The sequence below is a fragment of the Saccopteryx bilineata genome, chromosome 7 (genome assembly GCF_036850765.1).
Source record: "Saccopteryx bilineata isolate mSacBil1 chromosome 7, mSacBil1_pri_phased_curated, whole genome shotgun sequence".
Lineage (NCBI taxonomy): Eukaryota > Metazoa > Chordata > Mammalia > Chiroptera > Emballonuridae > Saccopteryx > Saccopteryx bilineata.
In genome coordinates, this window is record NC_089496.1 from 774,487 (window position 1) to 799,793 (window position 25,307).

At 36.5% G+C, this 25,307-nt stretch overlaps 1 protein-coding gene across 6 annotated transcripts in view; it reads right to left on the reverse strand.

Annotated features, from left to right (window-relative positions):
* Positions 1-25,307, reverse strand: part of DMTF1 (cyclin D binding myb like transcription factor 1) — a 58,828-nt gene that overhangs the window by 14,581 nt on the left and 18,940 nt on the right. For 5 of the 6 annotated variants that reach the window (XM_066240525.1, XM_066240520.1, XM_066240523.1 and 2 more), the window contains 7 exons: positions 19,477-19,599; positions 14,028-14,119; positions 12,174-12,288; positions 10,618-10,694; positions 5,080-5,237; positions 3,564-3,596; positions 2,339-2,448 (listed from right to left, as the gene is read on the reverse strand). In XM_066240525.1, the coding sequence (XP_066096622.1) occupies positions 2,339-2,448; positions 3,564-3,596; positions 5,080-5,237; positions 10,618-10,694; positions 12,174-12,288; positions 14,028-14,087 (553 nt within the window). In that variant the 5' untranslated portion in view covers positions 14,088-14,119; positions 19,477-19,599. The remainder of the gene's footprint in view (positions 1-2,338; positions 2,449-3,563; positions 3,597-5,079; positions 5,238-10,617; positions 10,695-12,173; positions 12,289-14,027; positions 14,120-19,476; positions 19,600-25,307) is intronic. The other variant, XM_066240524.1, reaches the window with a different exon arrangement.

The following is a 25,307-nucleotide window of genomic DNA, read 5'->3' on the forward strand; positions in this document are numbered from 1 at the left end:
GAAATCAGACTCAGCCCTATATTTCCAAAGACCACTGGGAAGTAGGCAGTAGTACGGAAAGTATTTCTGAACGACCCTTAGATGGAAAACTACATTTAATATCTACTAAGACAGTTGCATGTTACTAATCCATTCAGGTTTTTAGTACAAAAGAAAACAGAATCTTAACAGAAAACATGAACTGATTCTTTAAGAAAAACTATCCAAAACAAAACTGTAAGTCCTATGTGGGAAAAGCTTCATTGGCTTGATGGGCACAGAAACTCATTCTTTTATTTGCTCACCGAAGCTTCCCTGTTCTGCAGAAGTGGTGTAGGCTCTACAGAGACCTTTACTTATAGGAATGAAAGGACAGAGGCAAGTGGAATAACACATATGGCCTCCCACCCATTTTGGTAAAAATAAACACAGGTTTATACTGTCTCATTTCCCTACTATCCCAACTCCAAGCTAATGTGATAAAATATAAGTCTGAGACTGGTATTCATGCCTATTTTTATTCCAGGTTTTTCTGACCTCATAAACCCACTGATAACATGTAATGTTTTGCTTGGTCTTAAGGAGCTTGAGTAGAAAAACAAACGAAAGAACTTCTGTTTTCATTTTGTTACTAGTAACTAAAAATTTCCAGAAAAATTCAAAAAGGTTATGTGCTCAATTCAAGGATTTGTTTCATCAACAAATACTCATTGCCTGCCTATTATGTGCTAGGAACAGTCTGGATACCCTGGGTTCAAGACAATGTCCTAATCCCCAATTATAGTATTGCGGGAAAGGAGGAGGGAGAACCCAGACTGCTGTCTCATGGTATGTATGATACCAAACAGAACTCCTGGTCAGAAAAATATACATAGAAACACGGAAAGGGAACATGCAGAGCAATCCCTCAGTTTGGCAGTCAAGGAGTGGCACAGTGTGTGTCCAAATTATGCGAACAAAGGGGGTTCTGTACTCACAGCAGCTTACATGATCCTCTGGGGTCCATCCTAAATCTAAAACTCCCATTCCTGCTTCATTCATTTAGTTGTCATTCACCAGAGAATGAGAGTTGGTGGGATTTTATGTCTTTACTGCCTTGCAGGTAATAGTGCTGGTGGAGTGGTTAAGCAGGAAACATTACTGATTCCACTTTAGCAGGTTAGGGGGAGGAAAGAATATATATTTCCTGGAAGCTCGGGCTTAACTTGAGAACTATTTTTCTTATTATAAGACTGATCAGACTGTGGATCCTTCAGAGAACATTAGGGCTAAAAGGAAACCATGACACCACTTATTCTAACCTCTTCATTTTACAGAGGAAACTGAGGCTCAAAAGATTAAATGAGAATTTAGTGGCAGACCATAAATGCTGTTGTCAGCCACACAATTTAGGTTTAACTATACCATCAGTACATGTGTATGCATTAAGAATTGGTATTCAGGCCCTAGCCGGTTGGCTCAGCGGTAGAGCATCGGCCTAGCGTGCAGAGGACCCAGGTTCGATTCCCGGCCAGGGCACACAGGAGAAGCACCCATTTGCTTCTCCACCCCTCCGCCGCGCCTTCCTCTCTGTCTCTCTCTTCCCCTCCCGCAGCCAAGGCTCCATTGGAGCAAAGATGGCCCGGGCGCTGGGGATGGCTCTGTGGCCTCTGCCTCAGGCGCTAGAGTGGCTCTGGTCGCAATATGGCGACGCCCAGGATGGGCAGAGCATCGCCCCCCTGGTGGGCAGAGCGTCGCCCCATGGTGGGCGTGCTGGGTGGATCCCGGTCGGGCGCATGCGGGAGTCTGTCTGACTGTCTCTCCCTGTTTCCAGCTTCAGAAAAATGAAAAAAAAAAAAAAAAAAGAATTGGTATTCATGATCTGGCCCAGGGACAAACACCAATCCCAAGTTTTTTCTAAGAAAAATTTACTTTGAATTTAAAATAAGCAAAATACATACAAACCACTGGAACACAGCTCCTGGAACTAATATTTTTCATAAACTGAGTTGATAAGCTATTGTTAACAAAAATTTAACAGCTTAAATTAAAACTACTTCCTATAATATATGCCGTAAAAATACCTGTATATAATTCTTAAAAATAAGTACTTTCTCAACTGGAGAAGTTTTGGATTGCTATACAAAAAGGAAACATGCTAGACCTAAAACCTATGATACTGAGATGCTATGTCTCTCTGAACAATGTCACTTTTACATAAAAGCACAAAAATAATTACTTGGCTCTATTAAGCTTGAAGAAAAAGGAGACTAGAAAATAAAATTTGAACTCAAGTATATGACAAATTTCTTTCCAGACAGAAGAGAAAGCAGCATCTCAAATGCGGCTAGAAAGCCCCCACCAGCAGCACTCACAGTACCTGTGTTGCAAGTGTCCTTCATCAGTCGGCACCGATCTTTGACGGAAGACGCACTTCTTCCTAGCGCCGCCCCTATTGTTGCCCAGTCATTGCCATGCTTTATCCGGAGCCTAAAACAAGAGTCTGCCAATCAGCATTTGGTTCAACTGTTTTCTCCCTTTTAATTTCATCATTTATTCTTCATTCTTCTTCTTCCCATTTGACTGGTTTGGAAGTTGTGGGCAGCAATACTGAGAGCCAAAGTTTGAAAGAGTGGCCTTTTTTGGGGGTCCACAGTTGTCTGTGGGTGAAAAAAAAAACAGGCAGCAATTGCCTTTTTCCTGGGTCAGAGAAGAAATAAGTAACTTGGATACGTGTTCAAAAAGACCAAATTTCCCCTCAGGTTATTGACACAATCTCCCAGGCAATCCCCAGACTGTTCCCTTTTTTAAAATATTTTATTTATTGATTTTTTTAGAGAAGGGAGAGAGGGGGAGAGAGAGAGAGAGAGAGAGAGAGAGAGAGAGAGAGAGAAAGGGGAGGAGCAGGAAGCATCAACTCCCATATGTGCCTTGACCAGGCAAGCCCAGGGTTTCGAACCGGCAACCTCAGTGTTCCAGGTCGACGCTTTATCCCACTGCGCCACCACAGGTCAGGCAGACTGTTCCCTTCTGATACTCCTACCAAGCTCTTCTAAGGTATCTGAAAAAGTTTAAGTCCTTTTATCATAAACAGGACCAACCTTCAGTTTTTTTTCATAATCCATATAATACATTAATCCATACTTTATGGTCCTAACTCAATGAAGCAAAATTATGTTTCCTGTAAAATAGCCTTTATAAGGTAGTGATTAAGTGAAACAGCCCAGACATTAAGTGAAGCACTGTTAAGTCACATTCTAAACTACACCATATAGCACAGCCTTGGTTTTTGGTCCCAGTGTATATATGTGAGTTCCCTAGGTTTAGACTTCAAGTCACCAAGAATGGCCATCTATAACCCTTGCAGTGATCTAAGGATGCATTTCATTTGGTAACTGACAACAGGAGGAGACAATTTATAGGCAAGTCTTCTTTGTGCAGGTATAGATCTAAGTTCCTTTTATTTCAATCATGCTTAACAATTAAATTAGACCAGTCTACCAAAAATCTCTTAACATTTCAAAAGTAAAACTTTTAAACACAAGACATAAAATAATAATAAAACCCAACTATCAGAATTAATGAATAAAAAATTTTAAACTTACTCCTTGAGCTTTTCAATTTCTTCAGGTGTATATCTAGAAATATAAAGAAATTTAAAAAATCAATTAAAACAAAGAATGCTAAAAACTTTAATAAAAATCAGAATTTCACTTAAGGAGTCAAATGCTAAGTCACACTATTAGCATATTGATAATATTTCCAAAGTAACAAATTTTCAAAGTAGAATAAAAATTACTACTTCTGCTTTCTTTTAAAAAAATAACAAATACTTTCAACTATAATAAAAGTGAGCATTTTACAATTTTCTTTAGAAAAGTCAACATTTAAAACATATTTGCTCCTATGCTGCCTAACTCTTCCTTGACAAGTTTGGTTCGGGAACTCTGATATCATAGCTATTCTGAAAGACTTACTGATGACACTATAAACCAGAGCTAGAAAGAAAAGCATGGTAAATTCTCACAAGGCACTAAACATTCTGAAATCCTCTCCATTTCCCCTGCCCATGAATGGATATCTGACATACTCTAGCTCCAATATAAAAACTTTTTTTTAAAAGGGGGCAAGTAGGCCCTGGCCGGTTGGCTCAGCGGTAGAGCGTCGGCCTAGTGTGCGGAGGACCCGGGTTCGATTCCCGGGCAGGGCACATAGGAGAAGCGCCCATTTGCTTCTCCACCCCTCCGCCGCGCCTTCCTCTCTGTCTCTCTCTTCCCCTCCCGCAGCCAGGGCTCCATTGGAGCAAAGATGGCCCGGGCGCTGGGGATGGCTCTGTGGCCTCTGCCCCAGGCGCTAGAGTGGCTCTGGTCGCAACATGGCGACACCCAGGAGGGTCGCAACATGGCGACGCCCAGGATGGGCAGAGCATCGCCCCCTGGTGGACAGAGCGTCGCCCCTGGTGGGCGTGCCGGGTGGATCCCGGTCGGGCGCATGCGGGAGTCTGTCTGACTGTCTCTCCCTGTTTCTAGCTTCAGAAAAATGCAAAAAAAAAAAAAAAAAAAAAAAAGCAAAAAAAAAAAACCTATCTAGTAAGCCATACTACTACCACCTAAAATTTCCAGAGAAAAAAAAGAAATATCAAAACACCATATAATCATTGCATTGAAAATTTGACACTTTCCCACGTTACCTATAATAGGAATTCATGCATTGTATCAGAAAAGTTATTTAAAAAGAGTCACTGAGCTAGGAAATGCTATACTATAAAAATGAATAGCAAAAAATGTTACCAATGAATTTATAGAGTTCTTTTCAAACTTCCTAAATCTTTATTCCTGTAGTTTTTATAATGTTACTACAAAGCAGACTTTGAGGTATTAAGTCAGCTAAGTCTTAAATCAAACCTATAAGGTGATTTAGATTCTAATTTCTAAAAGAGGCCTTAATTTTAATGAGGTTTGCCATATTCAGAACACGGACCTGGAGAAACATATCCCAATAGTAATTCATAGTATAGCGCTGTCTCCAATTAAGGCTGTGATTATACTCTATTTATGAGGGGGGGTACTTAAATATTTCCCCTAATTACATGAAATCATGCAGCATTACAAGTTTTCATACTTTCCCACATGGTTTCTGTCATCATACATGCGAAGGACTCTTCTATAAACTGCAAACAAAGGCCGGTTCAGACCCCATGCTATAGTCCTGTAGAAATCTTTTCTTTCGTCTTTTGACATCTCAAAGATGATTTCTGTAGCATCTTTTATTCCGCGTGCCTAAATGGGTTACATTTCTTTGATTTAGGGATTTCTGATAAAATGCACATGGATATACTATACTTTTTATAGATTTTTTAAAAAGATCATTAGTGGCATTTTCAAGACGATGTATTGCTAATTCATTAGTAAAGTTTAAATTTCAAATGTTGCAGCAAGATAATAGTGGTACTTAAATGTTTCCAAAAATAAATTGTATAAAATTCAATAAAGTCAAGTTCTGTCAACCTCCTTTAAAATGATAAAAAAATTAAGATCTAAAGAAAGTAGAAGGAAGAAAATCATAAGAACAAAATTAACAGAATCAAGAACCAAATAAAAAATAGGATGGTTAATAAGCAATGCTAAAAATTGGTTTTTAGAAAAGATCGACTGAGACTAATAAAATACAAAAAGGGAAACATGGCAAAAGTAGGGAAAAAAAAGACAAAACACTATTAGAAATGAAAAATGGGCCTATAGGGTTTAGACAATTGAACATTATGAAAATTTTATGACAATAAATTTGAAAGTTTTCATAAAATAAATTCCTAGAAAAAGTCAACTTACCAAAACTGATTCAGGAAAAAGGGAAAATATCTAATAAGCACAGACCATCAAGAAAATTCAATCAGTAATCAAACTATAATGAAATAATAAAAACCCCAGACACAGATAAATTTATAGGTAAACCCTATCAAACAAATAAGAGAAAGATAATTCTATTTTAAATAATTTTAACTATTTTAAACTATTCTGGAGTAAGGAATAAATGGAGGGTGGGGCCTCTTCTTCATTCATTAGGCCAGCATAGCTTTAATAACAAAAGCAGACAAGACGGTTTCAGAAAATAATTTTCAGGCCAACCCCATTCATTAACAAATACCGCCCCACCAATCCGTAAAACAGTTTAGCATGCTAAACTCAGCAGTGTACAAAAAAGGTTAATAATCAATGCACAAAATGAACTCATTCTAGGAATACAAGTTTGTGTTAATTTCAGAAAAAAAATAATTAGTGTAATCAGTCACATGAGTAGATTTATGAAAAAGAACGTAAAATTTCAGTAAGTGTGGACAGAGCAGTCATAAAATTCAATATTCATGTAGGATAACACTCCTAGAAAGTTAGGACTTGCTGACAGTCTTATAAAAGAAAAATTCATGAGTATGAAGATCGAAAAAGAAAAGTCATTGCTAATGTTATATATATATAAAAAAATCTTTACAAGTTCTCATTAACAATAAGCATCAAAATGAAAAGAATTAAGACTGAATCTTACTATGAAAGTTAATGGATGTCCTTTTTGAGGAAAAACATAAAAGTATAGAAGACGATAAAGAGGAACTAACTAAATGGGAGAGCTATACAATGTTTTTCAATAGGAAGATAAAATATGGTAAAGATGTTAATTCCCCTGAAATTGATGCACAGATTCAATGCAGTCCCAATAAAAATTCCAAAAGCTTTCCATTCTCTGCAAACTGATTTTACGTTTATCATGGAAAAGCAAAGGGCCAAAAACACTCATGAAAAGACTTGCCCCATCAGGTACTGGCACTTTTGAAGATAGTGCTATATACCAATAGAACCTGGGAACAAATTAGAAAACCTAGAAACAAATCTATAGAAGCTTGTTTTGGGACAGAATAGACATTGGAAATGAGGAAAAAACATTCTACAATGATGCTGGGACAATTGTCATCCATAACATAATAACACTGAAACTCTTATCTCACATTAATAGGAGGAAGAAAATCACAGTGAAAGGCAAAACTCTAAAACTTGTATAAAATATGAGAATATCTTCATGCCTTTGAGACAGGGGAGGCTTTCTTAAACAGTATGCAAAATATAAAAGTAGAAAGACTGTAACTTTGACACTGAAATGAAAAATCTTTTTCATCAAATGACACCTCAAGAGACAGAAAAGACATGCCACTAAACTGGACAAGATACTTGCAACACAATCAAAAAACATTAGTATCTGGCATACATTAAGTATATCTAGAAAAAAAAACCATTGAAAAATTGTTGAAAGATAAAAAGGAATTTCAAAGAGGAAACACAAATGTCCAATCAGCATATAAAAATAAGTAATCAGAAAAATGCAAATTTACGCCATAATAAAATACCATCCACATCCACCAAATTTGTACAAATAGCAAAAAAGCAAAAAAGAACCCACTGAGGAACTGAGTGAAAACGATGAAGGGATTAAGAAGTAAAAATTGGTTGTCACTAAAGTCATGGGAATGTGAATTCAAAGCATAAGGAACAGTCAATAATATTGTATTAATTAAATGTGTATGGTGGTGTTAGGTGGGTACCGGAAATACTGGGGGGAGTGGGTGGGCACTTTGTGAAGTGTATGATGACAGCTGTACACCTGAAACTAATATAAAAAAAAAAAATACTGAATGGAAAAATGTAAAAAAAATTTAAAAACTAAAACAAAAACCCAAATGACCTTAACTATGAATGTGTAACATATTACTACGTATTTTACACAATACAGCTAAAGAAATCAACAGGGAATCTATTTATATAAAGTTCAAAAACAGGTAAAATTACACTGATATATGACACATTATAAACACTCTACAATGTATAAAATCTCTAACAACCTAGCAGCAAAACGTTTCTAAATGTTAGAATCTTTTCCTAAAATTATTGTTTATGCAGTTTCAATTCTGTAAGTGATTAAACCTAAATATTTACTAAGCACCTACCAATATGCAAGACACTGTGTTGCAAGATAACATTACCGTGAAATATTCCTCTGCTTTTTTTGGTTTGTTTTTACTTTTGGCAGTTACTTTCATTTATCCTTTTACCCAAAATATGGAATATATGACATCTAACTAACTGGCTTAAAAATGACTCCTCAACAGTTTTAGAAAAAAGCACCACATAATAAAAACCATGGTCAAAAATAAAAATCAAATAAATTATCTTTTTCTACAACTAGTCCATCTTTTTAGACATTTTCTAGTTCTGCCAACCCTATCATTAGTCTCCCAATCACTCAAATGAAAACTCTTTTCAGTTATTCATGTTTCAGTGTCTTTCTCCCCCTACATCCAGTCATCAGGCTTCCTCAGAGATTACTTGTTTATCTGCCCTTCCCCTGCCAATTCCCTTTCTTACCACTGTGGTTTAAAAGTCCTCACACACTTGTTTCTCTTCAGATCATACACATTTTTTGCTTTTTAAAAGTCCTTACTCCCTTTACCTGGTCAACTGAAATAGTCATCTAAAAATCTCAAATTTTAGTCACTTTCCTTCCCTTTAATCATAAAGTTGGAAGGCTCCTTGAACATCATCTACTACAGTCCTCTAGAAAAGCCAGCTGCTTAAATTCCCAAAGTTCAATGTTCTTACCACTCATTACTGTCTCACCTAAACCCATGCATTTTTTCCCCCAGTCTTACCTAAAGTGTATGTGACCAGTGGCCAACTTAACACACTTCTGGACACATTTTTAATAGTCACTGCATTTCTCTTTCTCTTGTAACAATGAGGTTTTTTTTTTTTGTTTTTTTGTTTTTTTTTAATTTTTCTTAAGTGAGAAGCAGGGATGCAGAGAGATAAGACTCCCGCATGCGGCCGACCAGGATCCACTCAGCAAGCCCTCTCTGGGGTGATGCTCTGCCCATTGGGGACTGTTGCTCTGTTGCTCGTCAACCAAGCTATCTTAGCGCCTGAGGTGAGGCAATGGAGCCGTTCTCAGTGCATGGGGCCAACTTGCTCCAACCGAGCCACGGCTACAGGAGGGGAAGAGAGACAGAGAGAGAGCAGGGAGAAGGAGAGAGGTGGAGAGGTGGAGAAGCAGATGGTCACTTCTCTGGTGTGCCCTGACTGGGAATCAAACCCGGGACTTCCACACACCAGGCCAATGTTTTACCACTGAGCCAACTGGCCAGGGCCACAATTAGTTTGATGGTGAAGATCTTTATTTATTAGGAAAGAATTAAAGTTTTTAACTCTTTATAGTTTACAAAGCTTAGCTGGGGAAGGATGCAGGTTAAAATTAAGCAAAGAATGTGGACATTTTAGGCAGCAACCTATTTAAACCAACTAAGTATCAAACAACAGAAAAATGATTAAATAAATATTATACACCTCTCATTCCCAAACAATGTTAATGGTCTACCTTCCAAACACATACCATTCCATACTATTTGAATCTAACTTAACTTTGGGGACTGTCAGTAAGGTTCTAGAGAAGATATCCCTGAAAAAAGCATAGATTTACCTGATGATCCCTAACTTAATTAAGGTACCAGTCTTTCTCATTTCTTATAGGGCAGAGTTCTAATTCTTCAATCTGGATTTCAAAGCTCAGTTTCCAGAGGGTAATCTTGGTTCAAGTTAAAGGAGTTAATTTAATGTGGTCTGGGTTTAATCTTTGATTTCTTGGTTCTCAGCATTTACTCATATTGTTAACCTCCAGCCATATTTTAGCCTAAGTTCTACCCCCTTTTTTAAAGACTCAGCTTACATTCTTGCTCTTCTAAATATTTTCCACAGCTGTCCTAACCCTGTGAATACTCTTTCTCCTCTGATCTCATGCAGAATTTACAATAGGTATCAATCACATACTAAGCCCTGTATCATTCTTAATCTATTTCAACATTCCCAAATGGACTGCTGGATTTTCAAAATCAAACACTATATGCTTTTCAAAATCAAAAACTATCTTCAGAGCCTCAAAAATTCTGTGTTCAACAGACATTTAAACAAAGAAGATGACTAACAGAAGCCTAAATATAAAAATGATTAAACTTTTGATTTCTTTTTAAAAAGGGAAGGACGATATGATGTCATAAAGATGAGTATCTTAGGCTTTAGACCAGTGGTTCTCAACCTGTGGGTCGTGACCCTGGTGGGGTGCCTAAAGCCATCAGAAAATACATAATGCATATCAGGTATTTACATTCCGAATCATAACTGTAGCAAAATTACAGTTATGAAGTAGCCACCAAAATTATTTTTTGGTTTGGGGTCACCGCAAAATTATTTTTTGGTTTGGGGTCACCGCAACATGAGGAACTGTATTGCAGGGTCACGGCATTAGAAAGGTTGAGAACCACTGCTTTAGACAATATAAACTTACACTCTAATTTATATGCTACTTTAAAAGACAGGGCTTTAAGATTCTCAGTGGCTACTAAGATTTTGTCTAAACTTCAGGGTGGTTAAGCAATAAAGCTACTCAAAATTTGTGTAAAAATATATATACTATAATGATACATCTTAGCATTGTTAAGTTACGTTAGCCAGTCATTCATTACAAAATTACTGAAAAGCTCCTGAGTATACATAATAGGCTGACTTGATATTTTTATAATTGGCAGTGGATAAATTAGTGAAACAAAAATAATATGTCATAAGATACCTTCAGATAGCGTTCAATATTGTTCATCAAAATATCAATTTCTTCCTTGGACCACATCCCCTGCTTCCACTTATGTCCTTTAAAAGAAAACAAATAATATTATAGAAAATATTACTCCTTGAGAGGAATAAATACTAAAGATTTGCTTTCTGATTAAATGTTATCTATGAGAACAAAATATAGCTAATTTAATTTCTCATTCACCTGAAAGAGCCCTAGGTTAAGTTGCTTTTGAAACCTTTGGACTTTAAGAATGCATTTGATCCTACTAAATAAAGACAAGTTAAGTAAAAGATTAAAAAACGTTAATTCCCCTCAGTTACTTCTCTCACCCTTTCAGCAGTACAGAACAGTTAAAAAGACTTGTAAGTATTAGAAAAGCCAGGATGTGAGGGCGATCTGGCTGCGACATCTGTCACCCCATTGATCGCCAGGGTTGATTCGGCTGATCTGGCTGGCTAGGCGGGTGTCCCCTTCCTCCCTCACCGCTCCATGTGCGTCCCTCCCGAAGCTGCGCGCTCGGTCGAAGAGGACGACCTTCCCCGCTAGAGGAGAGGACCGTTCTTCGGTCAAGGGTATACGAGTAGCTGCGCTCCCCTGCTAGAACCTCCAAACAAGTCTCAAGTATTAGAAAAGCCCAACTATGTTAAAAGTTTCTGAAAAATTTCTCCATTGAAAAATAAATTTTATGAGCAAAACAACATACAGAAAAAATCCTAGGACAAGGTAAACATAGTATACTGGATACCAAATTAATAATATATTCTAAATGAGTATTTACAGTGGTTAAGAACAATCTATTTACTTGCTTTCTTTCCTTACTTCACAGTGGCATGTTCACAACTCCTACTTTCTGGTAGCAACTTCCTAGCAATCTTTATGAGCATAACAACACTATAAACACCATGTGACAATAAGCTGCTAAGCTACTTATACCAAAGAAAGTAGATCTTTGAAAATGCTTGACTTCCTACTCCTGTAAGCAGTAATCGCCCACTGTCTTTTTAATGTCACCACTATCCATTTGTTCAAAAAATTAACAGGAAAAAATATAAATATCAGAAAAAGGATCAATTATTAAAAAACAAATGTTTGTTTCACTGTCTCATTCAGAGTCATTTAGAGCCAAATTTAATTCAATTAGAAATCAGTCAGTCAGAAAAAGCTAAGAACCATATAATTTCACAAATATGTGGGATATAAAACTGAAACTCATAGACACAGACAACAGTATGATGGTTACCAGAGGGAAAGGGGTCAGGGGTACAGTAAAGGAAAAGAGGGCCAAATATATGGTGATGAATGATGATTTGTGGGTGGTAGACACACAATGCAATACATAGATTACGTAGCATAGAAATGTACACTTTAAAGTAAACCTACATGATCTTATTAACCAATGTCACCCCAATAAGTTTAATAAAAAAATAAAGAAAAAAGCTCAATTGCTGTAACTACTTAATCACAATTATGAAAGTCCAACTCAGAATCCTAATAACTATAAGCTCTTTTTATCTCCATTTCTTGCTCCAGACAACAAAATTCACAGTATTTACCTTTGTTAGTCAGAGAATCCTTATCTTCTTTAGTTGTAAACCATGCTTGGCTTACTGCAGAAACTTCCTCATTACCCAATGGAGATATTTCATCTAGTTGTTCATTCTGTAAAATCTTGAAAAAGTACAAATACACATTTGTATATTTATATATATAAAATGAGCTCCTACATACAACAAAATAGAAATGCTGGGGTTGAGTGTTATGATTATTAATATCCTAACAGGCAGTTTGCTGTCTAAATATATCATTATTATAATGTAATCTCTTGTTAAATTTAAACAATAGGCTAAATCAAAAGACATTATTGCAAAATCATGGTCTGCTTACTGTTTACTGACAATTTTGTTTCAGACAATTTCTAGAGCTCACTCCTACAGTTATTAATGTACCTTCTTCTCAAAGAATTATATGGAACTACTTTTAATTATTATTGCACCAAAAGTAGTATTTACTGAGGAATGTGTAGTTTAAAAATAGGTTTTATAGACACAATTCATATACCACATAAAATTCATCCTTTAAGGGAAACAATTCAGTGGCTTTCAGTATATTTATGCAATTATCACTGGGTACATTTTTAATTATGTACATACCTAATCTAGCAAATTTTGTAGGAACAAAGCTGCTTTTAAGAGTTGGCCTTGAGCTAAAGAGAGCTCTAATATAAGCAAGGACAAGGTGACAAAGGTGCTGCCAGGTGAAGTATGAGACTCTCACAGGCAGACCAGGATCAGAGGAGCTGCATGCCTGGTGAGAACTCCTACAGCGTGGTCTCAGGACGGGATGAACACCAGCAGGGCGAAAGTCCTAACAGACTGGACTAGTTCTTGAATAAGCAAAAAATGAATCTCTAACTTAAAGAGGAAATGAAACCCATCTTACTTGGAAAGACAGATACTATCATTGAACCACCAAAGCACAATAAGGGGAAAAGCCAAACTTTCATTGTCACCTACTTTATTTTTATGTCTGTCTTGTGGTAATGAATATATCATATTCATAAAAGCAGTTTTTTTTTTTAAATTCTAGAAATCACTGAACAAATATGAAATGTTTTATAACTGTATTTATGTATCATACATTTTAAAAATTCTTTCTTTTAAACACCAAGAAGCCTTTATAAAACTTAGAATTGAGATAGATGTTGTCTAAGGCCTCTTATATTCTATAAATCTCATTTATTAATCAGTTGGTTAAAAAGATAAAGTTACCAGCAAAGTCCAACCAATAAATCTTAGGAATAAACCTATCATGGTGATTAGTTGCTATCTTCAGGCAAATACTTAATGCCTTATGGCTTAAATTTTCCTGATGAAGAGTTAGAATCATTATTTAAGTCGTATAATGTTAAACATGTAAACAGCCACTGAACAAAGCAAATAAATGATTAAATTTTAACAATAGTCAACACTGTCAATAATAAATGAGTTAAGTGAGTATAGCAGGAGGTTCAGGTACCTAAAGCATATTCACCTGTGTTTAGTACAAAGGTATTAATAAGTTCTCTAGTATTTCACCTACACTTTTCACTACTTCATACATTAATCTTTTTAAATTACCCAGTCTTTATTTAGTATGCTGTTGCTTTTCAAAAGAAGGCTTTGTGAGTGAGCTGTAGCATACATGTTTATAATATATGCAGGCTTAGAAACCTAAAAATAAGTATTTCACCCCATGAATACCTCTTGCAATCACAAAGTACTGTATATATTTTAAAATTTCTTAGTTCCTAATTAATTTTTAAGCTCTCATCTCAATTTTGTGGTCAGACAAATATGTTCACACTGTTTTATCACCTAAGGTATGTGTAAAAGATAAGTCTTCCTGCAGCCAGTGAAGACTTACTGTACCTGGATCTGTGTGACAGTTCCCTCAGTAATATCATCTGCCACATCTGTGGTTGCTGTCATGGTCACCTCAAAGCTCTGATCATTTTCTGAAACTTCAAGGAAAAGAACAGTTCAATGCTAGAATAATAGCAGGTCCTAATATTTTTTAAAATCCATGGGAAAAATGTGACCACCTAATTTCCTAACACATTCTTTGCTAGGATATATATAATATACATATCATACATGCACTTAACCATTATTTATTATACACTAATACACACTAAGTATTGTTCTCTGAGTTATGTGGAGACAGTAGTGAGCAAAAGAAACAAAAATTCTGCCTTTATGTCCCCCTTTTTTCTAGTTGGTTAAACACAAAATGATGGTGATAAGTAATAAAAAAAAATACAGTAGGAAAGGGAATGTGTTGGAAGTGAGGAAGGGTATTTGACATTTCAGCTAGGAGGCCAGGAATAGTAACCACCTTAGAACAAAGAGAAGAAGGGAGCTAGTCCTGTAGGATCTTGAGAAAGAGTGCCTCAGGCTGAGGGTAAAGGCTCTGAGATGGAGTATATCTGGATTTTCCCAGAAATAGCAAGGAAGGCGGTATGGCCAAGGCAGACTGAACAAGAACAGTAGAAACTCTGTGGAAACCTGTAGGCCACTATAAAGACTCTGGCTCTAACTTTTAGACAGGAAACCAACGGAAGGTTAAGAGAAGTGATATAATCTTTTACTTTAACAGCATCACTCTGGCTGCCATGGAGAAAATAGCCTGAAGGGCAGCAAGGGCTGCAATGAGATCAGTTAAGAAGCTAATTTCAAAAATCTTAGTAAGAGACCAGTGGCTTGGACTAGAGTGAAAGCCACTCTAAAGTGAGGAGAAGTAGTTCAAATTGTGGATATATTTTGATGGTAGAGCCATTAGAATTTGAAGATCAATCAAGTACAAGAGAAATGGAAAAGTCAAGGATATTAGTTTTTTTTTAAATCTCACTAAATGGAAAAAATGTATTTGCTATGACTTGAGATAAAGAAGATTATATAAGTCAATTTCAGAAACTGAGTTTTAAACACATCAGTTTGAGATACCTGCTAAACATCTAGAGTTAAAGAGAGAAAACTGGACTGGAATAATCTGGGAGACGTCGCCAGAGATAGGACTTTTAAATCATAAATTCAAGGGAGTACAAACAGAAAACAGAAGTAGTCTAAGAACTGAGTCCTGGGGCACGCCACATGTAGAGGCTGAAAGGATTTGAACAAGTCAGCGTAAGAGACTGAGAAAGAATGGACAGAAAGGTAGAAGAAAACTAGAGAAATGTATTCCCCGGAACCCATGTGACAACATGTTTCAGGGAGGAGGGAGTGATTAATATTGTCAAAAATTGTGGACAGATTGGGTAAGACAAAGACTGAAAAAATACCTCCACTGTATTTAGCAACAAAAAGGTTTCTGGAGACTTGAGAAAAACAGCTCTGGTGAAGTGACAGAATGAAAGTCTGACTGGAGGGGTATAAGGAAGAACAGAAGAAGTGGGGACAAGAACAGGAAATTCAAGGTATTCTGTTCTTAAGGAGAGAAATTGGGTGGGGGCCAAAAGTGGGCTGACGGGACATTTTAAAGAAGAAAATCCAGAATGTTTATAACAAAAACAATCCAGTAGAGAAGGAAAAATGGATGACTCAAGAGAAAAAAAGAAATCACTGCAACAACATTCATGAGTAGGCAAAGGGGATAGGGTCTAATAAAAAGAAAGGCTGGCTGTCTTCAGCTAGGAAAAAAGAGAATACTGTATATGGACATACATAGATGGAGCTGTATATTTGTGACAGTGAAAACTAACAGAAATTACTATGTATATTTTCTAGCTACTTCAATTTTCTCAGTAAAGTAGGAAGCAAGGTTATCAGTTGAGAGTAAAAAATGTAGACAAAGGATTAGAGGTTAAGAGACACAGTCATCTCAGTGGGAGAAAGAAAAGTATGGTGGAGTTATGTATGGTGTGACTAGTAGGCAACATCATAAGCTCATTTCAAGTTAATGATTATCAGTTTAAAGTGAGACCAGTCAGTTTGCTTGTGCTACTTTTCTATCAGACATAGACATAAATAGGCAGAGAGATTTAACCTAGGTTATAGTTTTACCAAAGAACAAAGAAGTGAGGGAAGGAAAAAAGGACTTGATGGTAAATTCAATGATAACCATAAAACTGAAACTAGATAAGGAGGAAACAGTATACAAAGTGGAGAAGGAACAAAGAAAAAGTGGTAAGATCAATGAGTGCTAGGGAGCAAAGGATCGCAAGAGTTTAATAAGAGTATTAAGAGCAAGTAAGCTGGAAACATGGGAAGCAGTGGAAGGAAAACAAAATTTGAAATAGAAATCAAATAGAATCCAGTTAATAGGAAATAGCAAAAGTGGTAACAGTAGTGATGAGACAGTGTGAAGGACAAAAGGAATAAGAGGCTAAGGTATTGCAACAATCATTTAAATGAGTAATCACTAAGGGTTATAACTATGAATAGGAAATGGAGTGAATGTGGTGGCAGATGACTGCTAAAACAAGGGATCAGTGGGTGATCTGGACTGATTACCACGTGAGTTGAGAGACTTATAAGGCTCAGACAAATAAATGTTATCAGTTTTATAAAGCATGTAAATAAAATCTGAATATTAAAAGTAAATTTGAAGTTAAGTATTTAAAAATATTTGCCTCCTCAACCCTGGCCGGTTTGCTCAGTGGTAGAGCATCGGCCTGGCGTGCAGGAGTCCTGGGTTCGATTCCCAGCCAGGGCACACAGGAGAAGCGCCCATCTGCTTCTCCACCCCTCTCCCTCTCCTTCCTCTCTGTCTCTCTCTTCCCCACCCCGCAGCCAAGGCTCCATTGGAGCAAAGTTTGCCCGGGTGCTGAGGATGGCTCTGTGGCCTCTGCCTCAGGCGCTAGAATGGCTCTGATTGCGGCAGAGCAACGCCCCAAGATGGTCAGAGCATCGCCCCCTGGTGGGCATGCAGGGTGGATCCCGGTCGGGCGCATGCGGGAGTCTGTCTGACTGCCTCCCAGTTTCCAACTTTGGGGAAAAAAAAAAAATTTGCCTCCTCAAAGTCCAGCAAATGACTTGGCCATTCAATCAGTCCCAGATGACAGTGACAGATATAGAACTTCATGCTTTTATGGGACTTTTTTAAAATGTAGAAACTTGCCTAAGTTGATTTTATCAGCATACTTTTTACAAATCCAGAGAATATATCAGTACTTCAAGCCTGCTTTTCATGAATTCAGTCTTATTGTAAATATTAGGCTCCAGAATGCCCTCCACATATGATACACTATTACCCATCAAGCAGCTCATGTAGTTTTATGTCAATACAGCCATATTACGTATCTTAGCCAGTTATGTGAATGAGGGTGTAAAGAATTCAGAGTAACACCATGAAACAGAACAAAATATCAAGTATACCTACAAGGTACTGTCCTTTAACAAAATGAATGAACCATTCAAAATAATCACTCAAAAATTCTGGCTTAAAAAAAAAAAAATTCTGGCTTAATAAATAAGTCCTGAGGATGTAATAATATACAGCATGGTGACTATAGTTACCATTTCCTTGAAAGTTGTTGAGAGATTATATATTAAGTTATCATATAAGAAAAAATTCATAACTATGTGTGGTGATGGATGTTAACTAGACTTACTGTGTTGATAATTTCATAATATATAAATGTACCAAATCATGTTGTACACTTAGAACTAACATGTTACATATCAATTATAGCTGAATAAAAAATAATTGTAGCTTAGAAAATGTCTATATAGGATTGCACCTGTACAGATAGGCCAATCAAGTTTTAAGACTGAATCACAACATAATGATAGTCAAATTAGGAGAGAGTTTAAAAAATTATATGAATCATCATTAGAAGGAAAGCTCATTTAATTAGAAATAGATTATGTTTGTAGAGTCACAACTGGAAGCAATATTACCAATATGATTATCAACACTGTCTTTCAATAGTCTCACAGTAAACTGATACTAAAGGCTTTCTTTTCTGTTAATTTAATAAGTATTGAACTCTAAATACAGAGTTCAAACTCTAAATCTACTTGTGAAAACAAAGTTTTCCACAATGAAAACCTAGTCTCAGTTTTTTTCCACTGGATGGTGATTTGGCTTGATGATCAGTGCAAAATGAAAGTTCTCTGATATGGCAAGACTCTCCTTTATGCAGAGTGCCTCTAAGAGCCTTGCACCCCAACCCACTGCCATGGACTAAGACTCCTGCTCCAACGGTGTGGGGGCACCACAGTCAGTAAGAGTCCCTGTATGTGAAATAAATGAGAAATGGAGTATAACATTACAGTTGTTGTGTTGTAGACTTTTACCAACAGTATTCTACCTGAAATACTAGACCTCCTTAGAATCCAGTCTGTTCTAAATAATCTTCGAATATAAACACGGTAAAAACTTTCTTAGTGAAAATAAACTAATTAATTAGACTCCTATCTAACTTCCACTTAGTTATTTACCATATGAAGAGGCAGTATAGCATTGGGATTATGAGTATGAATTACAAGAACCAGAATGACTAGGTACGACCTTAGTTATTATACCTCTCTCTGCCTTAGTTTCATCATTTATAAAATTGGGGTAATATCCCTACTCTAGAGCATGCTTTAAAGTGAATATGCTTCTTGTGGGTTGTGTATGAAAAATCCTATTTTTATTAAACAAAGCAAGAACATACAGGTAGTACATTAAATATTAAAAAAAAGCATATTGACCCTGGCCAGTTGGCTCAGTGGTAGAGCGTCGGCCTGGCGTGCAGGAGTCCCGGGTTCGATTCCCGGCCAGGGCACACAGGAGAAGCACCCATCTGCTTCTCCACCCCTCCCCCTCTCCTTCCTCTCTGTCTCTCTCTTCCCCTCCCGCAGCCAAGGCTCCATTGGAGCAAAGTTTGCCCGGGCGCTGAGGATGGCTCTGTGGCCTCTGCCTTGGGCGCTAGAATGGCTCTGATTGCAGCAGAGCGATGCCCCAAGATGGGCGGAGCGTCGCCCCCTGGTGGGCGTGCCGGGTGGATCCCAGTCAGGCGCATGCGGGAGTCTGTCTTACTGCCTCCCTGTTTCCAGCTTTGGAAAAATACAAAAAAAAAAAAAAGCATATCCATGATATTAAAATTTCATGGGGGGGGAGACTGATCAGGAAAAAAAATGTTTAAAGACTACTGGACAGGGGTGAGAGGTTAATAATATAAAGGTTGAGATGATTAGACAATATATGTAAAAGCATTTAGAACACATCTGGCACATATATAAACACTAAGCGTTAGTTAAAAGGAGGTTTTTTTATGAAATAAAGAGAAAAATAATGGGTTTAAGCATAGCTTCAAATGCCAATTAAATCTCCTGCAAGCTAAAATTTTATTTTAAAAGGAAACTCGGCTCTTAATAATGCACAGTGACTTACGTGGAAGCGCAACAACTGATATGCAAGGAGTAGACTCATCAACACTCTGATCATCCTCAGAAGACAGACAAAGTCTTTTATGCGGAGGTTCAGTACTATCTTCTGAGTCTATTTCATCAGCTTCTGATGAAACAAAACAAAAACAAACAAAAATCTCAAAACCTTCAAAACACAAAATCTTAAAGTAATAGCTGTAAACAGCTGTCTTACCAATTTGCTCACTTAATTAAACCCAGCTGTACAAGTGATACTACAAATAATATTGCCTTCTGTATGTCTAGTGCGGTACCTCAGTTCCTACTCTTCTGACAAGAACTATATAATAAGGTGCCATTTCTTGAACATTACACTTTTGTGCTATCAACTATCTGGCTTTCCAAATATTTCCCATGTAAAGATAAGGACTTGTTATTTAATTCACTCACAAATATTTACTGAGTGCCTACTATGTGCTAAATACTGGGAAAAAAACAAGAAGTGATACACTGACTGTCAAGGAGCTCACAGTGTAGTGGAGATGACTAAGCAAACAATTTCAACATAGTGCTAGCAATTTCAAAAGAGCTATGAAGGTAGAATAAAGAGGCTGTTATACGAGCAGAGAGGAAAGCCATTTAGTTTAGACCAAAGATGAAGGAAGGTTCCCTGGAGAAGAGGTCTTCCACGTGAAAGAGAAACAGCCAGGGAAAAATTATTATTATCAGCTGTAGAGTAATAAACTTAAGGAATATTAGGAAGGTAAAAACAGTCGTGAATCGCTGGCACATCAAAATACATGAAATGTAGCAGGAAGTGAGTCTGGAAGGAAGGCTGAGATGATGGGAGATCTATGTGCCAAATTAAAGAACCTGAATTATATTCTATAAACTACGGTAAGCTTTACACTTCCTACACTGTTTAGTATCATGACCAACGTCTTCATAGTGTGAAAGAAGAAGTAGGCGTGGCAGACTGGTTAAAAGGCTACTAGAGATACCCAGGTGAGAAACTGAACTAAGAAAGGGGCACCTGAGACAGAGAGGAAGGAAGTGATTCAAGAAACATAATTCTATCAACAAATCTTCGTGATGGAATGAATATGGGAGATTAGAAAAGAACACAAATCTGAATGAAATAACCTAGGGACCAAGTACGAAGTGAAAAGAGAAGACAGAACCTAGGTTGAGCAAAGGTGAACTTAAAGCAAAATAAACAATAAATTAAAAAGAATAGAGAAATAAAATCATAAGCCCCAAGGCTGCTGAATCTTAATTCATTACCTGATCATACTAAATCTTATTCAGTCATATAAAATCCTCTAACTCTGGTTCTAGCGCAAAAACAAAACAAAACAAAACAAAAAACTAAAACCCCAACTGTTCATTGATACATATTGGCATGACTACCTCTACATTTTCTTTTTTTTTTTTTAATAAATTTTTATTAATGGTAATGGGATGACATTAATAAATCAGGGTACATATATTCAAAGAAAACATGTCTAGGTTATTTTGTCATCAAATTATGTTGCAAACCCCTCGCCCAAAGTCAGATTGTCCTCCGTCACCCTCTATCTAGTTCTCTGTGCCCCTCCCCCTCCACCTAACTCTCTCCCTCCCTCCCCCCCCCCCACCCTTGGTAACCACCACACTCTTGTCCATGTCTCTTAGTCTCATTTTTATGTTCCACCAATGTATGGAATCATGTAGTTCTTGTTTTTTTCTGATTTACTTATTTCACTCCTTATAATGTTATCAAGATCCCACCATTTTGCTGTAAATGATCTGATGTCATCATTTCTTATGGCTGAGTAGTATTCCATAGTGTATATGTGCCACATCTTCTTTATCCAGTCTTCTATTGAAGGGCTTTTTGGTTGTTTCCATGTCTTGGCCACTGTGAACAGTGCTGCAATGAACATGGGGCTACATGTGTCTTCACGTATCAATGTTTCTGAGGTTTTGGGGTATATACCCAGTAGAGGGATTGCTGGGTCATATTTGCAGTTTTTTGAGGAACCACCATACTTTCCTCCATAATGGTTGTACTACTTTACAGTCCCACCAACAGTGAATGAGGGTTCCTTTTTCTCCACAGCCTCTCCAACATTTGCTATTACCCCTCTTGTTGATAATAGCTAATCTAACAGGAGTGAGGTGGTATCTCATTGTAGTTTTGATTTGCATTTCTCTAATAACTAATGAAGCTGAGCATCTTTTCATATATCTGTTGACCATTTGTATCTCTTCCTGGGAGAAGTGTCTGTTCATGTCCTCTTCCCATTTTTTTATTGGATTGTTTGTTTGTTTGTTGTTGAGTTTTATGAGTTCTTTGTAAATTTTGGATATTAGGCCCTTATCTGAGCTGTCGTTTGAAAATATCAGTTCCCATATAGTTGGCTGTCTGTTTATTTTGATATCAGTTTCTCTTGCTGAGCAAAAACTTTTAATTCTGATGTAGTCCCATTCATTTATCTTTGCCTTCACTTCTCTTGCCATTGGAGTCAAGTTCATAAAATGTTCTTTAAAACCCAGGTCCATGATTTTAGTACCTATGTCTTCTTCTATGTACTTTATTGTTTCAGGTCTTATATTTAGGTCTTTGATCCATTTTGAATTAATTTTAGTACACGGGGACAGGCTGTAGTCGAGTTTCATTCTTTTGCATGTGGCTTTCCAGTTTTCCCAACACCATTTGTTGAAGAGGCTTTCTTTTCTCCATTGTGTGTTGTTGGCCCCTTTATCAAAGATTATTTGACCATATATATGTGGTTTTATTTCTGGGCTTTCTATTCTGTTCCATTGGTCTGAGTGTCTATTTTTTTGCCAATACCATGCTGTTTTGATTATCGTGGCCCTATAATATAGTTTAAAGTCAGGTATTGTAATGCCCCCAGCTTCATTCTTTTTCCTTAGGATTGTTTTGGCTATTCGGGGTTTTTTATAGTTCCATATAAATCTGATGATTTTTTGTTCCATTTCTTTAAAAAATCTCATAGGGATTTTGATGGGAATTGCATTAAATTTGTATATTGCTTTGGGTAATATGGCCATTTTGATTATATTTATTCTTCCTATCCAAGAACAAGGAATATTTTTCCATCTCATTGTATCTTTTTCGATTTCCCTTAACAATGCTTTGTAATTTTCATTATATAGGTCCTTTACGTTCTTTGTTATGTTTATTCCTAGGTATTTTATTTTTTTTGTTGCAATCGTGAAGGGGATTATTTTTTTGAGTTCGTTTTCTAATATTTCATTGTTGGCATATAGAAAGGCTATGGACTTTTGTATGTTAATTTTGTATCCTGCGACCTTACTGTATTGGTTTATTGTTTCTAATAATCTTTTTGTGGAGTCCTTCGGGTTTTCAATGTATAGGATCATATCATCAGCAAAAAGTGATACCTTTACTACTTCTTTTCCGATATGGATGCCTTTTATTTCTTTGTCTTGTCTGATTGCTCTGGCCAGAACTTCTAGCACCACGTTGAATAAGAGTGGAGAGAGTGGACAACCCTGTCTTGTTCCTGATTTAAGGTAGAAAGTCCTCAGTTTTATGCCGTTTAATAGGATGTTGGCTGATGGTTTATCATATATGGCCTTTATCATGTTGAGATATTTTCCTTCTATACCCATTTTGTTGAGAGTCTTAAACATAAAATTGTGTTGTATTTTATCGAAAGCCTTTTCTGCATCTATTGATAAGATCATGTGGTTTTTGTTCTTTGTTTTGTTGATATGGTGTATTACGTTAACCGTTTTGCGTATGTTGAACCATCCTTGAGATTCTGGGATGAATCCCACTTGATCATGATGTCTTATTTTTTTAATATGTTGTATTCGGTTTGCCAGTATTTTGTTTAGTATTTTAGCATCTGTATTCATTAGAGATATTGGTCTATAGTTTTCTTTCTTTGTGCCATCCTTGCCAGGTTTTGGTATGAGGGTTATGTTGGCCTCATAAAATGTGTTTGGAAGTATTGCTTCTTCTTCAATTTTTTGGAAGACTTTGAGTAGAATAGGAACCAAGTCTTCTTTGAATGTTTGATAGAATTCACTAGTATAACCGTCTGGGCCTGGACTTTTATTTTTGGGGAGATTTTTAATAGTTTTTTCTATTTCCTCCCTACTGATTGGTCTGTTTAGGCTTTCTGCTTCTTCATGACTCAGTCTAGGAAGGTTGTATTGTTCTAGGAATTTATCCATTTCTTCTAGATTGTTGTATTTGGTGGCATATAATTTTTCATAGTATTCTACAATAATTCTTTGTATTTCTATGATGTCTGTGGTGATCTCTCCTCTTTCATTTTGGATTTTACTTATTTGAGGCCTGTGTCTTTTTTCCTTGGTGAGTCTTGCCAAGGGTTTGTCAATTTTGTTGATCTTTTCAAAGAACCAGCTCCCCAGCTCCTTGTTTTATTGATTTTTTCTATAGTTTTTCTGTTCTCTATTTCATTTATTTCTGCTCTGATTTTTATTATCTCCTTTCTTCGGCTGGTTTTGGGTTGTCTTTGTTCTTCTTTTTCTAGTTCCTTAAGGTGTGAAGTTAAGTGGTTTACTTCGGCTCTCTCTTGTTTGTTCATATAGGCCTGAAGTGATATGAACTTTCCTCTTATTACTGCTTTTGCTGCATCCCAGAGATTCTGATATGTCGTATTTTCATTTTCATTTCTCTGTATATATCTTTTGATTTCTGCGCTTATTTCTTCTTTGACCCATTCATTTTTTAGAAGTATGTTGTTTAGTTTCCACATTTTTGTGGGTTTTTCCCCCTCTTTTTTGCAGTTGAATTCTAGTTTCAAGGCTTTATGATCAGAAAATATGCTTGGTACAATTTCAATTTTTCTAAATTTGCTGATATTGTCTTTGTGGCCCAACATATGGTCAATTCTTGAGAATGTTCCATGTACACTAGAGAAAAATGTATACTCTGTCGCTTTGGGATGAAGTGTCCTGTAGATGTCTATCATATCCAGGTGTTCTAGTATTTCGTTTAAGGCCACTATATCTTTATTGATTCTCTGTTTGGATGACCGATCTAGAGCCGTCAGCGGTGTATTGAGGTCTCCAAGTATGATTGTATTTTTGTTAGTTTTTGTTTTAAGGTCAATAAGTAGCTGTCTTATATATTTTGGTGCTCCTTGGTTTGGTGCATATATATTAAAGATTGTTATGTCTTCTTGATTCAACTTCCCCTTAATCATTATGAAATGACCATTTTTGTTTCTGAGTGCTTTTTCTGTCTTGTAGTCAGCATTATTAGATATGAGTATTGCTACGCCTGCTTTTTTTGGGGTGTTGTTTGCTTGGAGTATTGTTTTCCAGCCTTTCACTTTGAATTTGTTTTTATCCTTGTTGCTTAGATGTGTTTCTTGTAGGCAGCATATAGTTGGATTTTCTTTTTTAATCCATTCTGCTACTCTGTGTCTTTTTATTGGTAAGTTTAATCCATTTACATTTAGTGTAATTGAAACTTGTGGGTTCCCTACTGCCATTTTATAAATTGCTTTCTGTTAGTTTTGTATCTAGTTTGATTCTTCTCTTTTGTTTTTCTATCATTTGTTTTTGTTTGTTTGTGTTCCATACTTCTTTCCTCTGTTGATACCTTTTTTAAGTCAAGTGTTTTTGTGGTGGTTTTTTTAAGGGTGGTTACCATTAAGTAATGAAAAGGGTACCTACCATATTCATTGTAGTACCCTATCTTATAAGTATTTCTGCACTTCATCATTCTTTGCTACTGTTAATCTCAATCCTCTCCCCCCTTTTTTTCCTTTGTTGTCACAGTTTAAGTTTGGTTTTATTGTGTTCTTGGTGGAGCTGTTACTTGTGGTGTTGTTTTCTTTTGTTCTT